The 17622-nt window shown below is 37.4% G+C and overlaps 3 protein-coding genes across 3 annotated transcripts; 1 reads left to right on the plus strand and 2 right to left on the minus strand.

Moving 5' to 3' along the window:
• Positions 1-3293: 3293 nt before the first annotated feature.
• On the minus strand, positions 3294-4405 carry LOC140937800 (transmembrane protein 163a-like). Its single transcript, XM_073387373.1, has one exon. It carries the CDS (start codon positions 4125-4127, stop codon positions 3339-3341), a length of 789 nt encoding a protein of 262 aa, XP_073243474.1. The 5' UTR covers positions 4128-4405; the 3' UTR covers positions 3294-3338.
• Positions 4406-7741: 3336 nt separating this feature from the next.
• Positions 7742-8892, minus strand: LOC140938804 (transmembrane protein 163a-like). Its single transcript, XM_073388333.1, has one exon. It carries the CDS (start codon positions 8675-8677, stop codon positions 7889-7891), a length of 789 nt encoding a protein of 262 aa, XP_073244434.1. The 5' UTR covers positions 8678-8892; the 3' UTR covers positions 7742-7888.
• A 3492-nt stretch (positions 8893-12384) lies between these two features.
• On the plus strand, positions 12385-14430 carry LOC140938803 (transmembrane protein 163a-like). The gene has a single exon (XM_073388332.1). It carries the CDS (start codon positions 13161-13163, stop codon positions 13977-13979), a length of 819 nt encoding a protein of 272 aa, XP_073244433.1. The 5' UTR covers positions 12385-13160; the 3' UTR covers positions 13980-14430.
• The last annotated feature ends 3192 nt before the right edge of the window (positions 14431-17622 follow it).

Here is a 17622-nt window from a genome sequence, read left to right on the forward strand (position 1 = left end):
TTGATCTTTTAGGTCCCGATCCAACAAGCAGCAAAAATAAAGCCGAATTAAAAAAAACTCGCAAGTTGCGCATTTCGTAAATTTGTCGGAAGACCAGCTGCAGCAAATTTTGGCCGAAAGACATTCACTGGGAACAGAACAGACACCAACTGGTCATCAACAACATTTAAGGTTAAAATTTCCGTTTTTATTGTTGTTTTTAAATTTGTTACGCACTTTTGTTATCTCCGGACAATCCGACTGAAGCAGGAAAATTTCTCTCGCAATAACAACACAAATTACACAAGAAGACATAAATTTATTACTCACTAAAACAACTGCTGCCAGGTCTTCTCAAGAAGCCGTAATGACCGGCCAATGTTCGTAAATGAATATAAGTTTAAAGACGGATGACAGTCTTCGCTAAAAACATGTTTTCTTGATTTCGCCGAGCAAAACGTAAACATCTTTTCAGCAAATCCAAACCATACTCCACGACTTCTTACGAACATGTAAGTATAATTTTGACTTTAGGTGAACTTTAAGACTCTTTTACCTTTGTTTCTGCTTAGTTTCCATTGATCGTTAACGAATAAAGAAGCAAATTTTCTTTCTCAGTTTTACCATAGTTAACTAATAGTTAACTATGGTTTTACAGAAAGAACATTTTCATTCAAAATAGACGATTGTGGCGTGTTCGTAATCAGCCAATAGAACCGTTTGTTATTGTGTAGCGAATTACGAGAATTTTGCAGTTAATCAAAAAGGAAGCATTTTTGTCAGCTATGTTATAAAAGAATTTGCTCATGCTTTTAGCTGTGCGTATATCGAGTTATGGATGCACTTGGGAAGTTTGGAGAGCACTCAAGAAGCTAGAGTTGCACTCGGCTATCGCCTCGTGCAACTCTTACGCATCTTTCGTGCTCTCCAAACTTCCCGCGTGCATCCATAACTCGATATACGCACGCTAAGCATGAACAAATTCTTAATTTTAATATATCGACAATAGTCTATTGGACAGTGCTCGTCCTCGCGCATGCGCACTTGAATGGGCTTTCTATCAAAACGAAGTCACCTTTTGCCTCACTTCCACTCATAGGCGAGGTTGGTCAGCTTACAACTGTAAGTTAGAACACTGGGACGAGTGTACGAGTTCAGTCTGCAGTTTTAAATTTTCACGTACATGGCTAAGGATACCCTTCCACTGTACTCGTGCCTCAACTTAATAAATCGTCTTGCTAAGTAAGTGTTTGGAAATAATACAACATTCTTTATTGCTTTGTTCACAATTGCAAACAAATTGCAATGCATAAAATGAATAGATAGTGAATAAAATGATAAGACAACGAACGTACAGAGCATTTTTCTGAGTGCCTCGCGGGTTTTTGAGTCACGCTAACAAGTTTGAGTTTTTTGTAACAGAAGTGAAGTGTTTATGGACTATTAAAAGCATTGTGTTATTTAAACACCAGGGAGATACCACGTCAGCTTTCACATGTGAAAATAACATGTTATCTTCACACATGAAATATCACGTTTGCTACGGCTACATAATAAATCGAGCCTTTGACAGCTAAACTATTAAAGTGAAATGGTTCGATATTTCATCACGTGTTTATATAATAAGTAGATCATTACATGGCCGCTTGGAGATACGAAATTTCTCTTCTCGTGTTGAAAAATATTTCACGAGTGAGCGCAGCGAAATTTCGTATCTCCACGCGGCCATGTAATATCCTCTATATATTTCTCTGTGTTTAGAGAATGGTACCAACATTTAGAAAATACACAAAACCTAGTTGACTCTTACGCAAGCCAAGCAATGGGCAGTCCAATTCTAAGGGTTTTGTTCCTACCATTCCACATGACTGCCCCCCTTAGCAAAAAGCCCGCTCAGCAGCTTCAGTACGTGACCTAGGTACAAAAAACATTGTTCGAGGTGCCTCGTCAGTGTGATTTTTTAGCGTATCTGTTTACATACATTATAGGAATGAACCCTAGAGGTTGGTTTAAACATGTTCTCTAAACCCTCAGGATATAGGTTATTTTTAATTATTTCAAAAAAAGCTGGCGTGGTAGGTTTTTAATCTACGACTGTTAAGCGTTTAGAAAATGTACGGTTTGTTTGATCCGCGCGAAGACAGTTCTAAAGGTGGGGTGATACCTTAATTTGGGAAGTGATGACTTCATCGGTTTGGCAATGAACTTAGAGGGATTATGGGAAACTAATTAGAGAGATTAATTAGGGATGATTCGTCTTCAGGAATTATAGTAATCACGCCTTTTCTTTGAGAAATGGATAGTTGACCATGGCGAAATGCCTAATTGGCCATTTCCACGATGACATCATTTTATTACCACGACCAGAATCCTTCAGGATTTTGTTTTCTTGTGCAAATTTTAAATATGAAGGGAAAAACGAAAAGGATTCTGGTCATAGTAGTAAAAAATGACGCCATCATGCAAATGGCCTTCTCAAAAGATCCCAATTTACAGCGAGGCTAAGTGCGAAGCCAATGATGTGAAAATTGATTTCATTTTTATTCTCATGTAAATAAAACTCATTTTCATAATTAGGGTTTTTTTATTGAAGTAAGAATTTTTGGAACTCGCAAATAACCTGTTTCAAGAGAGAATACGTCATTCTCTCTTGCCTGTTTTAAAAGTTTCATAGAATTCTTTGGTGAAGCCATATTCTCTTGATGATTTATTATCCTCAAGAGGTCGAAGCTTGGTAAGCAGCTCCTTAATTGAAATGTTATGTTCCCGGAGAGTCTAACTACATATCACCAATAACGCATTTTTATTATTATTAAAATACACCTACAGACTGATCTTTCTGAATGTTAACTAGTTCCCTTATGTAATTTAGTTGTGTAACTTGCCTCAAATCCAGCTGAGTGCTTGTCTGAAAGATTTAATTTAGATAAATATTCTTTCCCGGATTTTTCCAACGTTCCCCTGCTATTTTTTTTATTAAACTTCTTTTAATCCTTAGACTGTAAGAAATTATTGTAATAATCTTTGTATTTTGTCCTTCAGTAGCATTTAAAAAAAACAGTATTTAAGTTCGGATGAGTCCTTAAACTTCTGTTAAAATATAAATCCAAGCTTTCGCCGGCGATTGACGGCATCATCAGGGATGGGAAAATATTCCGCGTGGGGCTATATATAAAAATTAATATAATTTTGTTTTGTAGACTAGACTAGCAGGAGAGAATGTGTACTTTGAAGTGTGTGAATAAGTAAATAGCAAGAAGTGACAGCTTTCTTGAGGGAGAAGCACCCGTTGGAGCCAAACAGACGTACACACACGTACACTGAAGTTATCGTTTTTTGTCCGATTCCCTTTTTGCATCTTATTTCTCCTGAAGCTCTTGCCCGGCTTCTCTAACTTTTTTGACCTTCTTCTTTTCTCGTTCAACTCGAAGCAAGATTTCAATTCCGTAGATAACTGTCGCTAAAGCGATGGCAATCGCGGTGCATGGATCTATAAGCCATGCTTTGCGAATGTATTCTAACACCAAAGCACTTGTAATCACACCGGCCGACATTCCAGAACCACTAAGAGCGTCTATTGAGTCTGCGACAAGAGCTGAGCTTTCAAGTTTCTTTGCTAAACACAGTTTGACGAGAAAAAGCAGAAAATAACCCACGCAACTGATAACTGACATGATGAGCAAATCTTGGGCATGACGCGGCTTGTAATTTCTCGCGATGCAGATAATAGCTCGTCCGACCACCAAAACCCCTGAGAAGATAAAGCAACTGGCAATGATGGTGCAGGCTTTCCACTCCCTCCTCGTCCGCCCGTTGCCATTTATCCCGTAGTAAAACCTCCATATAACAGATCCTGATGATATAATGGCCAGAACAGCGTCGAGTGCTACTGCAAAAGCAGAGGAACTATCCGAGGTCTGAGAGATGACTAACGCACCGATCGCAAGAACCAATGTGAAAACTATAGAAGCAAGGCAAACAACAATTGTCACCTTGCGCCATTTCTCTAATTTCTCAATGGATAATCCTCCCTGTGTATGATTATCGCTGACAAGCTGTGTTTCATCTGTAGCTTGCAACAGTGATTCTTTCTCACTCGCTCTCTGTAAAGATTTTTCGTGAGATGGAATATTTTCTTCGGATTCCATCTCCTTGGCAAACCCCAAACCTCTTTTTTAGAGGCGAGGAAAATGTGCCAGGAATGAATGGAGATAACTTATTTTTGTCTAAATTTGCCTTTGAATGTATTATTTTAAACAAATAACTCGTCGTAATGTATGCTGCCTATTTATCCTAGGGTCATACCTTTGAATTCTAATCAGCACCGTTCGTTTACTTTTAGAGAAGAATAAGATGCAGACTATCGTCTTGTATCAATTTTATGGATTGAAAACAGTGTTATAAAGCTTGATCATGTATTGATAATTGACTTGAAATCACGATTGACTGATAGTTTGTTATATTGGTTCTCATTTCTTGTTATCTGGCTGCTAAGGAAGCAGTGAATATGCGAAAGTATGTTGGCCCATCATGACTTAAATCATCACACTCACACTTAACTAAACAAAATAGGTGTTTGTTTTTATTTTTATACATATTTTTTTGCGATCGCAATTCCGTTAAGATATTCTCCAGAAATATCTTGTGTTCGACTTTTATATTTTAAAGAGGGGTAAAGATGCTGAGGATAAATTAAGGGGATTTAGTATATACACACTCAGTCAGATCATGGTGATTTAAGCAATCTGATTGGTTCGCTATCTCAGACTATTCAACAATATTCACCTCCTAGCGAGTGGATAATGTGTGAGCTCGGTGTTTTTCCCCTTTTTTTAGAGAATGATCTTTTAAAAGTCGGCAAAATCATCCTTGACAAAATCATCGAAGATCAGTTATCAATCATCAATCATATATTTTGACACGTAACGTCGAGGTGCCAAAAAAACTCGTTCAAAATACGAAGGTGTATAAATAAAATCTATAATAGTTACAGCTGTATTATAATATTATTCTATTTTAAAAACAACTCAATAAATATATAAAAACGTGCTAATAAATAAGTTATCTTACTTAACATAGAGTTTTACCTTACTCTCGTCGTTTCTTTTCACTTAAATTTTTCGCTTTGTAAACGTTGAGCGATAAAACTCCTAAAATTTTAGTCTAATAAAAGACCCATAGATATCGGTCTCTGATTTATCTACCTTCCCCAGTTTTACTCCAATTTTTTTAGATGACATTTGTACAACCACATCAATGAATTGTTCTTGAGTAAATATAAAAATAAATTAATCATTTCAGAAATTAGGAGAACTTGGAAAAAAGAATCGGTTGTGTTGAAAGGTATTATTAGCAATCTGAAAGCCACTTATTTTGTATTTAACAATTGTTTGTCGAAGACCCCGCGGATATCATTGATAATTCCTGACTGGAGAGAATCAAGTCGCCTAAGAAATTATACCGATAATATATTAAGTAATATATCAAACATGAGATGCAGTGTTTCATCACCAGATGAAACACCGAGAAGAGAGTTGAAAATACGACGCGCAGCGGAGTATTTTTGACGAACTTCGAGGTGTTTCATCTGGTGATGAAACACTGTGTCGAATGTTTGATATTTCTTCTCAAACAAAATCATTTTTGAAGGAGAAATTAAGGATGCAAATACTAAGCAGTGTTTCATCCGATTTCCAAACACTCATTAAACATTAATTTCCTTTGTATTTTCTTAATGAATTATTAATGAGTTTGAGAACAGTTTTTGAAAACAGCCGAACCAGTATAGAAAGATCTTTCGTCCCAATTTGTATTTAACCTTGGAAATAAGGAGGTACTTTGCCCTTTGGGCCTATAATTGGACCATTTAGGGGGTAATTACATGAGACCCAGACGAGCTCAGGCCGGTACGAATTTGTAATTTTGCAGTCGATTACATGAGACCGGGACGAAACGAGACAAACTAACTTCCGTGTTAGGATTTCGAGTTGGCGTTTCGATTTTGGATTTAGTTGGATTTTCGAGTAAGGATGAAGAGTTAGTTTTTTCGAGATGGTTACTAGTAATCCACCAGCTGCAACGAATCTGCTAGTTTGTCCGTAAACCATCTCGTAGATTTCCAGTACAATGCAGTCAACAAAAGAATTCCTGTAGGGTTAGGGTTTGTGTTTTGCCTTTTTATTCTGCGACGTCACTATATAAAGTATACTTGAAGTAAGAGGCAAGACATTGACTCTTACATAAATCCTTCGCCACTAACATGCTCCTCATTTCAAAAATGGCAAGATTGGGAAAAGAAAAAAAAAACGATAACCCGGCGTAAATCGAAGGTAACATCTAGAATATGATTTTTCTTGTCATATCTATTCTGGTGGTACAAATTTAGAAATCCGTGTTAACAATTAGACATAACAAAAGGCAAATATTTAATCCTATAATTCCACCATATTTTGGGTACCAACAAATGGCTCCAATGCTGCTTTACAGTGTGTTCCAAGTTCCTCCGGCCCCACCCCATGACGGTTGTGTTTTCTGCATTTTAAGCGGCTAAATATCATAACGTCTGTTCCACAGCAAAGAATTCAAAGAATTTTCCACATCGCACGAACTTTCTTCTTGTCCCTGGCTATCGATTATTGCACGCTTGTACACGTCATTCAAGTAACTAAGGTCTTTATAAGCCTCCTCGCTATGGGAACTCAAGGCCTGCCCACCCCTCCCGCTCACGTTTCCAAAATTACCAAGTATCAAAATAGGTGACAGAATTTTTAACTGAACATGAGTTATGATTTATTTGATTTTGTATTCCACAACAATATCATCGTAAACAAAAACCCTGATATAGCCCTGGTCAGGGGAACACACTAGTAATAACAGTGCAAGTATGCATGCATTAAAACAAAACCAAACACTTTATTTCCGTATCCCCTGGGGTTACAGAATTTAAATATGAAGGGAAAAACGAAAAGGATTCTGGTCATGGTAGTAAAATGACGCTATCATGCAAATGTCTTTTTTAAAAGATGCCAATTTAAAGCGAGGCTAAGTGCGAAGCCAATGATATGAAAATTGATTTTATTTTTATTCTCATGCAAATAAAACTTATTTTCATTAGAAGGGTTTTTTAGTGAAGTAAGAGTTTTTGGAACTCACAAATAACCTGTTTCAAGAGAGAATACGTCATTCTCTCTTGCCTGTTTTAAAAGTTTCATAGAATTCTTTAGTGAAGCCATATTCTCTTGATGATTTAGTATCCTCAAGAGATCGAAGCGTGGTAAGCAGCTCCTTAATAGAAATGTCATGTTCCCGGAGAGTCTAACTACACATCACCAATAAAACATTTTTATTATTATTAAAATACACCTCTAATATCAGACTAATCTTTCTGAATGTTAACTAGTTCCCTGATGGCTCAAATCCAGCTGAGTGCTAGTCTGAAAAATTTAATTTAGATAAATATCCTTTCCCGGATTTTTCCTACGTTCCTGTGCTATTTTTCGGTTTTGAACAAACTGCTTTTCATTCTTAGACTGTAAGAAGTTATTGTAATAAGACTAGTAATCTTTGCATTTTGTCCTTCAGTGGCATTTTAAAAAACCAATATTAAAGTTCGAATGAGACCTTAAACTTCTGTTAAAATTAACAATTATAAATCCAAGCTTTCACCGGCGATCGACGGTATCATCAGGGATGAGAGAAATTCCGCGTGGGGCTATATATAAAAATTAATACAATTTTGTTTTGTAGACTAGACTAACAGGAGAGAGTGTGTAGGTTGAAGTGTGTGCATAAGTAAATAGCAAGAAGTGACAGCTTTCTTGAGGGAGAAGCACCCGTTGGAGCCAAACAGCAAATCAGTCACACACGTACACTGAAGTTATCGTTTTTTGTCCGATTCCCTTTTTGCATCTTATTTCTCCTGAAGCTCTTGACCGGCTTCTCTAACTTTTTTGACTTTCTTCTTTTCTCGTTCAACTCGAAGCAAGATTTCAATTCCGTAGATAACTGTCGCTAAAGCGATGGCAATCGCGGTGCATGGATCTATAAGCCATGCTTTGCGAATGTATTCTAACACCAAAGCACTTGTTATCACACCGGCCGACATTCCAAAACCACTAAGGGCGTCTATTGAGTCTGCGACAAGAGCTGAGCTTTCAAGTTTCTTTCCTAAACACAGTTTGACGAGAAAAAGCAGAAAATAACCCACGCAACTGATTACTGACATGATGAGCAAACCGTGGGCATGACGCGGCTTGTAATTGCTCGTGATGGAGATAACAGCTCGTCCGACCACCAAAACCCCTGAGAAGATAAAACAACTGGCAATGATGGTGCAGGCTTTCCACTCCCTCCTCGTCCGCCCGTTGCCATTTATTCCGTAGTAAAACCTCCATATAACAGATCCTGATGATGTAATGGCCAGAACAGCGTCGAGTGCTACTGCAAAAGCAGAGGAACTCTCCGAATTCTGAGAGATGACTAACGCACCGATCGCAAGAACCAATGTGAAAACTATAGAAGCAAGGCAAACAACAATTGTCACCTTGCGCCATTTCTCTAATATCTCAATGGATAATCCTCCCTGTGTATGATTATCGCTGACAAGCTGTGTTTCATCTGTAGCTTGTAACAGTGATTCTTTCTCACTCGCTCTCTGTGAAGATTTTTCGTGAGATGGAACATTTTTTTCGGATTCCATCTCCTTGGCAAACACCAAACCTCTCTTTTAGACGCGAGGAAAATGTCCCAGGAATGAATGGAGATAACTTATTTTTGTCTAAATTTGCCATTGAATGTATTATTTTAAACAAATAACTCGTCGTAATGTATGCTGCCTATTTATCCTAGGGTCATACCTTTGAATTCTAATCAGCACCGTTCGTTTACTTTTAGAGAAGAATAAGATGCAGACTATCGTCTTGTATCAATTTTATGGATTGAAAACGGTGTTATAAGCTTGATCATGTATTGATAATTGAGTTGAAATCAAGATTACCTTATTATTGGTTTTCATTTCTTGTTATCTGGCTGCTAAGGAAGCAGTGAGTATGCGAAAGTATGTTGGCCCATTACTTAACCCATCATGCTGACATTTAACTAAACAAAATAGTACTATAGTCAAAGATCTTTGTTTTTATTTTTATTGATATTTTTTTGTGATCGCAATTCCGTTAAAATTTTGGTAAGGTAAGGTTCCGTATGAGCCAATACGCTTTTGTTTGCGAAGTGATAAACTTGTGAATTGTCATGTTTAGAAATTCTGCAAAGATCTATTTTTAGACTTTCGAGTGATTTGATCCGTCAATCAATGAAATGGTACCTTTTAATGGTTTCCTCTCTGATTTTGTTGACATCACTTCATGTGTATATACCCGGTAAAACAATTATTCTTTTCAATCTCGGTGAATAGTGGCTTTAGGAATATTTAACACGATTTCAAAGAATAACTGTTAAATATCCTTGAAAAAATCATCGAATATCAGTTATCAATCATCAATCAATCAATCATTTATTTTGACACGTTACCTCGAGGAGCTAAAAAACTCATTAAAAATACGAACGTGTATAAATAAAATCTATAATAATTACAGCTGTATTTATTTTAAAAACAACTCAAAAAATACATAAAAACTTAGTAATAAATAAGTTATCTTACTTAACATAGAGTTTTACCTTTCTCTCGCCGTTTCTTTTCACTTAAGGTGATTCCCTAGTAAAAGAACCTAACATAGATTGTAGATGAAACTTGGTACACTGATGTAACAAGCCAAGAAGACGGGGTCACCGTGCTCGTGTTGATGTCACAATGCTGACAAATACGGCTATTTAGGGCGCTTTTACAAAACCGCGGGCAGCCCAAAACTAGACAAAAAGGAGAGATTTTTTTCCATGATGCATGTGGTATCGCACGGAATTTGTTTATCCACTTACATACCAGAAAAATGCCTTTTAATGCCTTTGTTTTTACTTTACGCTCCAAAGCAGAATTAAATTGGACACGTGCTATTCGGACCGTGATAGCTCAATCCGTACAATTTAGTAAGATTGCCAAAAAACTGAACATAGATTTGTGCCAATTTTTTTCTCATCGAAAGGAAGCACTGTCCTTATTAAAATCATGAAATAAAAAATGGGGGCCACCGTACTCGTTTTTGCGGTAGAACTACAGAAAGTGCCCACCAAGTGCCCACCAAGTGCATTTTCTCCGATTTTTGAGAGAGGACTGGGGCGAGTTTCAAAACAGAATGTAAGTGAAAGGGGGAAGAAAGTATTAAAAAATCCGCTTTTACAGAATTTACATCGAGATATCACATTTAGGACACAATGTGATAAAGAAAGCGTTTAAATGAAAATCAAAGTGAGAAAGCATAAGTTAAACATCCACTATCGAGGTTCTCCGTGAGGAAGTCGAACTCAGCAACACGCGTACTGCTTACGTTATGCACTTTCCCAATACATTAAGTCTCACCTCGGCAAGAAACAACAGCAAGCAAAAATTCAAAAATAGCGTTTCTCTTCAGTCAACTTCATTTTAATAATGTTACTTCACATGCTCTTTTTTACGGCGGCCATCTTGTTATGCGCAGTAAGAGATGCGCAGTGCAGTGCAAAACCAGAGAATCACCTTAATACATTTTTCGCTTTGTAAACGTTAAGCAATAAAACTCCTAGAATTTCAGTGCAAGAAAAGACCTGTAGAAATCGGTCTGATTTATCTACTTTCCCCAGTTTTACTCCAATTTTTTTAGGTGACATTTGTACAACCACATCAATGAAATTGTTCTTGAACAAATGTAAAATAAATTAATCATTTCAGAACTTTGGACCACTTGGAAAAACGAATTGGTTGTGTTGAAAGGTATTATTAGAAATCTGAAAGCCACTTATTTTGTATTTAACAATTGTTTGTCGAAGGCCCCGCGGACATCGTTGATAATTCCTGACTGGAGAGAATCAAGTCGCCTAAGAAATTATACCGAAAATATATTAACAGTTTTTGAAAACAGCCGAACCAGTATAGAAAGATCTTTCGCCCCAATTTATTGTTAACAAATTATTTAACTTTGGAAACAAGGAGGTACTTTGCCCTTCGGGCCCATAATTGGACCACTCAGTTATTCCAAAATTTATGTAAGAAATTTATTATTAGTTAAGCTCGATCATTTTTTCACTATCAAGAAATTAAAAATAGGTGATATGTTGTTGGTTAACTCCTGGCTCATCACCGTCTTTTGATTCAGTCTTTATAAAACGTCCATTATTAAAGTGATCGCAGTCCCAAAACCAAGAACACATTAAATTGAAGGCAAGGCTGATCGACAGATAAGGGTTGATAACTTACAAATTTATTTGCCCGATATTTCGACTAGAGAAAACTTGTCTTCTTCAGGGGCGAGAAAAGCTAAGTGAGAATAGAATAAACGATTACAGCATTTAAAATAACAAATATAAAAATTAAATGTGATTGATGCCCCTGATGAAGATTAGTTTTGTGTAGTCGAAATATTGGGCAAATAAATTTGTAAATTATCAACCCTTAGTTGTCCAATCAGCCTGGCCGTCAATTTTAAGCGTTATGTTATATTGCTGATCCTGGTCTAGACAAGACCCGGCTTTCCCTCGCTACTGTTTGTCCAAGTGGGTCTTGCAAGAATTGTTCACCACGAACACAGGCTGCCAATTAAAATAATAAAACAATCATTTGAAGAATTTATGCAGGTAAAGGTGGCTATAATAAGCCAAAACAGAGGCTTGGATAGTTATAACATCCTTCGAGATCTGCATAATTCTTGTTTATGCATATTTACATTGTGTTTTGTTTGCGTATTTTATTAATTAAACAATAATTATTAAAATAATTAATGTTTATTTGAATACAATAATAGTGAAGAGGGGCTTCTACAAAACGCTGCGGTAAAATGTGTACGCACACAATAATTTTTACATTATTTAAAAAGGGTATTATTTTCAATAAAGCAAAAGCAGGTTAGTTGCAAAGACGACGGCGACGGCAAGGAGAACGCAATGAAAAAAAGCAACAGGTTTAGATTAGCAAAACAACAACTTACCACGTGACTTGAAACTTCCCAGTATGTTTCATGAAACACGTGAACGCGAGGCAATGATTATTTTCTTCTTCTGAACTTAGATGAATTTCTTTAGAACTCAACTCCATAAAAAGTCGTCATCATTTAACAAATTGAACGAGATGGAATGAGGTTTTCCATTATTGGAACAGGATAGATCATTTTTTACATTATTCTATTAACAAGAACTCTCTTGCAACTTTTGTCCGTAACTTTTACGGACAAAAGTAAGAATTAGACACGTCTACTTCTCGTAACTTAAATTACGGTAAGCAATTTGAAAACTCTCGGTTAAAAATTTAACATTATATTTCATGTAAATCCGGTAGTGGGCCGAAGTTTTTCCGGCCTTTAATAGCTGAAGACGAAGAATATATCGCTGATTATGGTTCCGGTAAAATATCAAATGATTGGTTAGAAACTTGCCAAGGAAAGTAATTGCATTTGATATCCTCCAATCGGCATTCTCTTTTAACACCTGCTGTCGCTGAAATTTCCTTTCTTTACCGCAAAAAATATTATGCGTCTCTCGATTTTAACTTTTCATTTTAATAGTACAAAGTTCTCTGATGGATCAGCACAAGACAATCATGCACGTTCAGAAGGGAAAGAACCTTTCATGATCAGCAGATACAGTATGCTTCTTATTTTTTAAAATCGCGCCAAGGTTTGGGTTTTTCTGGCTATGAATGGATAATACGTATTCTCTGATCTATTCAACTGAATTAGCGCTTTAACCACGAAAGATTTCTCTTCAACATAGTAACTGCCGGATTAAAATTCTGCTTCCGAAAAAAAAACTTGAAAGCCACTACTTTCATCTATATTCTCTCTGTTGTTAAACTGGTCGCCATAGAAGCTTAAAATGACTTGGAGTCTGCTATCGACACCTCTCCAGTAGACTGATTACACAAGAAAGATTTGAACAAAATCAGATTATTCTGCTTATAATTTCAGAAGGGAAAAAAGTCAGTGAAAACTGAATGCTTGAAATCTTGCTGAAAAATTCCTGCTTAACCGTGGCAAAAGCTCACATTTTAAAACTTAAAACTACCAGCGGAAAAGGCGGTTAAATTTGTAATATTTTTTCCGAAGATGGGAGATTCTCAACAAGTATACGAGAAATCCGCGAAAACTCCAATTCTGGAACAAGAAGGGACACTAAATATGTCAGTGGAGTCAGTGAAACCTCAAGAAGATTTCGGAACTTTTCCTTGCGTATCGCCTTTTGACGACGAGGGTGAAAAGCGAAATTTGAAACTTTCAGCCCAAGAGAAACAGCGCTGGCGTCGAGCGGCGTTAGCGGTATCCTTTGCTTCTATGTACGTTACGCTGTTGCTTGCCATCGCATCGTTTGTAAGTTCGGGGATTTCCGAGAGCTCCGCCGCATTTGCCATAGCGTTTGACGCTTTACTTGGAGTCTTTTCATCAGGAGTAATAGTCTGGCGTTTTTACAATGGCGTCAACGGCGTGTTAGGCCCTGAAAAGGAGCGTAAAGCGTGTTTAGCTATCGCGCTCTGCTTCATCTTATCTGCGATTATGATGTGCGCACGAGCGATACAATTCCTTCTCAGTGATTTAGAGCCGAGACAAACCATCACCCTCCTAGCCATATCAGTGATTGGATTTATCTGCTACTCTGCGTTTTTTTGGCTCAAGTTCCGCATTGCAGACAAGTTACACAGTTTAGCACTGAGAATAGACTCAATAGACTCAGCCTGTGGGGCTGCCATGGCTTTGGGCTTGATCACAAGTACGATCATCTACAACGAAATGCACTCGACTTGGTGGCTAGATTCAGCCATCGCTTTGGTTATAGCCTTCGTTACCTTCTGTTATGGTTGTCTCATTATTTGGAAAGTTATCTGGAAGAAAGAGAGATTCGGAGCACCCGAGGAGTACGAACTGTTTTGAGGATTGACATTTGTTCAATGTTCAGTAGCGAATTAAGATCATGGAATTATTCAGTCAGCAGAGAGTTTCAAGTCACGGTTAGACAAGGAACACCTTTTTTCAAGGTTATGTGTTTTAAGTTAGTTTTAAAATATTTATATTTTTTGTTTTTACAATTAACTTAAATTTTAAATGAAGCTGAATGTATTACAGAATAAAAGAGAGCCACGTAAATTGCTCATCAGTGAAGTTTACCTGGATTTACTATTATCACGAATTGAAGCTTCATGTGGAAAACCGAATTAAATATATTGATGCAAATTATCGTAAGAACTTGAAACGTTCGGGAAAGAACTTAGAAAAATTCCAATAAAAAATTCCAATTTAAATTCAAAATGACATCTCTACTGATATCGTTTCATGATCTGAATCTGATTTATGTCGACGTGAAAAGCTAGCGCAATTCATATGTAAATTACTTTTATTGTGACATCCGAATTGAAAAACCGGATAAAGTGTCAGGAAAAAATCCTTCTCTCACCATTTGTTCAATATGTTTAAACATAAAATATTCAACGAATTAAGGTATACCTGTCCAGGCTTTTAACATTTTTACTAGTCATTTTTTTTTTCGAAACCTTTTAGCAGGGTAAGAAATCCCACTGATAATCAAAAATGGAAAATAAATTAAATTCTATTTTATTTTAATTCTTTTTCTAGCACTCCCGACGAATTATTTAAATACTGACATTGTTTCTCTTACAACAACAATGAAATTCGATTTGTTTAACTACGGACGTGAGAAAAATGGTTGGCTTTATCTCCTGATCTACCTTTAGGCATGACAACTAGGAACACAGGGAAAGCAAACTCCGGTAAAATGAGATTCTATATATCAAACGCCGCGGTATAATGAATGATATTCTTCACGCAATGTTTTCATTTGCAAACCAACACCTTGTCAATAAAGAAACCGTAGGGATAGAGTCAAGTGTTCTTGTTGCAGATGTGTGCCTTACAAGTCGTTCGACTGTATAAAATTCAGTGGCGCAGTGGTGAGAGCACTTAATCTCGTACCCAGATCTCTGGGTACGAGATTAGAGAGCACTCGCCTCCCACCAATGTGGCTCGGGTTCAAATCCCGGCGTCGACGCCATATGTGGGTTGAATTTGTCGTTGGTTCTCTCCCTTGCTCCGAGAGGTTTTTCTTCGGGTACTCCGGTTTTTCTCTCTCCTCAAAAACCAACATTTCCAAATTCCAATTCGCCCAGGAATTAGGTAGACGAGGAACCACTATGTGGATGTGCTACCTGTAAATCGTTATTTATTTATTTATTTATTTATTTATTTATTTATTATTTATCCATCATGGTTTAGCGAATTAGTAACCCGGTTATTTCAGGCGGATTCAGGCTATGCTGAACATCGTGCCGGTGCATTGGCCGAGAGGGTTTGGTCACTTTATTTATCACTCGTGAATATTTACTTCCGTCTCAGTGAGTTCCATTCCTGGCTCCTACTTATTTACTTCCGCGACGGACCGAATAGGTGTTCACACTACACCAAATTATGGCACAGAACCTATCCGATATGTGACACTCCACTTTCGAGATCGGCCCGGAGCATCTTCGCTCCGTCACAGAAATCACGCCGCCACAACTGTTCTTGTGTGTGAAGAGGAGCCCTACGCGTAAAAATCGTTTTCACATGACTTCACAGCAGCCATATTTGTGTACAAAACAACGAAACGGCGGCCATATAGAGAGGTTGTTACGCCACGTCGCTATGGTAGCAAAATTTCTGGATGACAACAAACCGAAAATGTCACTTAGAAAATGAATTCGCACTGTTTCAAACTTTATCGATCTTATTCAATTTCTTTCAATTTGTCAAATGTTGGCAAACCACTCTGGGGTTGAATCCGAAAGCACCATATCCAAGTTTCGAAAAAGGAAAAGAAACTTTTTGAGTTGTGTTCACCTACCTTACTCCATAACGGGAATAATTGGGAAGTTTCATGTCGCAGTCGTGCAAACGACGGCTAAGATATGTACAAAAAAGTGTGATGCACGTGCAAAGTTGTTGTTTTGCTAATGTAAGCCTATTGCTTTTTTGCCGTTCTCGTTGCCGTCTTTGTTGCTTCATCTCCATATGGTTGTGATCCAGAAATTTTGCTATCATGGTAACTGTCGTCACACTTTTCTTCCCTATTGATGAACAAAACAAAACAATGAAACGGCAGCCATGTTGGTGTACAGGAAAAATCTTGTCGGTAGTGAACTCATTTCTCATGTAAAAGGTTTCTTTTGTTTCAAGAAATTTGCAAAGCTGCTGAACACTTTTCTTATGTAAATGCTTTCTTTTGTCGCAATAACGTGAGTGAAAATTTTCTCTACGTGTACGTTGCAAATGAATCCACCCTTTGTTGTTACCAACAGACCTTTATTACGCGGCGGCCGTTTTGTCTCAGGAGATTTAAAAAGCTTTGTTTATGCACGGCTAGCCTCGTTCTCTCTACGAGGCTCCGAGCCTTAAGGGACAAAATTGACAATTTTTCACGACTCCATTGTCTCGCAATTCCCAGAATAGACTTGAGCACAAAAAAAAACAAGCCATGTTACGTTAGAGTTTTAAGATATCGAACGTCATGCATGGTGATTGCTCCTATGGTGGTAGTCAAGAAATTACTCAATTCCATCAGGAGACTGGCTCCTGATTCCATGTAAATTCTGCGAAAAGAAATTGTATAGGTCATTTGCATGATGACGTCATTTTACTACTATGACCAGAATCCTTCAGGGTTTTGCTTTATTGTGCAAATTAAGGCTTTTGTTATTTAACTCTCGTTGGGATTACCAAATTTAAATGTGAACGGAAAAACGTAAGGGAATCTGGTCATAGTAGTGAAATGACGCCATCGTGCAAATGACCTAACCGACACAGCCGTCATGTCAAGTGGTTGCAAACCAAGAACGGTGTTTGCCGTTTCACAAGACAATTGAGAATACCAAAAGGACCAAGCCTAGTGTCCGCATTCTGCAGGTATGTCCTCTTTATTTACTCCTTAATACGAATATCAGCGTTTTGAGAAGCTCCTTGCAAACAATAGAGGTGTCGGTACTAGACAACTGTCCGCAATAAAGAGTCGTTTCTGAGAGGGAGTTCGACCTTACACTACAAATCTATCGGGAATCTCCATAGGACGGCTCAGCCGCTAGTGGGCTTGTAAGAACGCCTTTAATTAAGACGAGGAATAGAATAAACTTTGGTGTTTCAACTACTTCTCTCGCAATTGGAGTCTGCAATCATCTTGGCCAGCGGGTAAACGCTAAGACAAGGTATATGAGTCATGTATTGGGAGCTATAATGACGTATTTACCCTTAGACCTCTTCAATAATGGTGGCCCATATATTTATTCTTTTATATGTATATAAATGAGCGTTTCTGGTCTCGTGTGAAAGTAAGAATTCTTTCCCATTTTGCACGTGTTGGTTTATTTATTATCATACATATAAAAGAAGACATTAGAGCGGTTTTCACTTGACTGTCGTAAAACCAAAACCAAAGTAAATACACTAGCCAACCAAAGGGCGTAGTAAAACCAAAACCAAAACCAAAACCAATCCCTTTCGACAGTCAAGTGAAAACCGCTCTAACAGTCCG

The sequence above is a fragment of the Porites lutea genome, chromosome 5, assembly GCF_958299795.1.
Source record: "Porites lutea chromosome 5, jaPorLute2.1, whole genome shotgun sequence".
Classification (NCBI taxonomy): Eukaryota; Metazoa; Cnidaria; class Anthozoa; order Scleractinia; family Poritidae; genus Porites; species Porites lutea.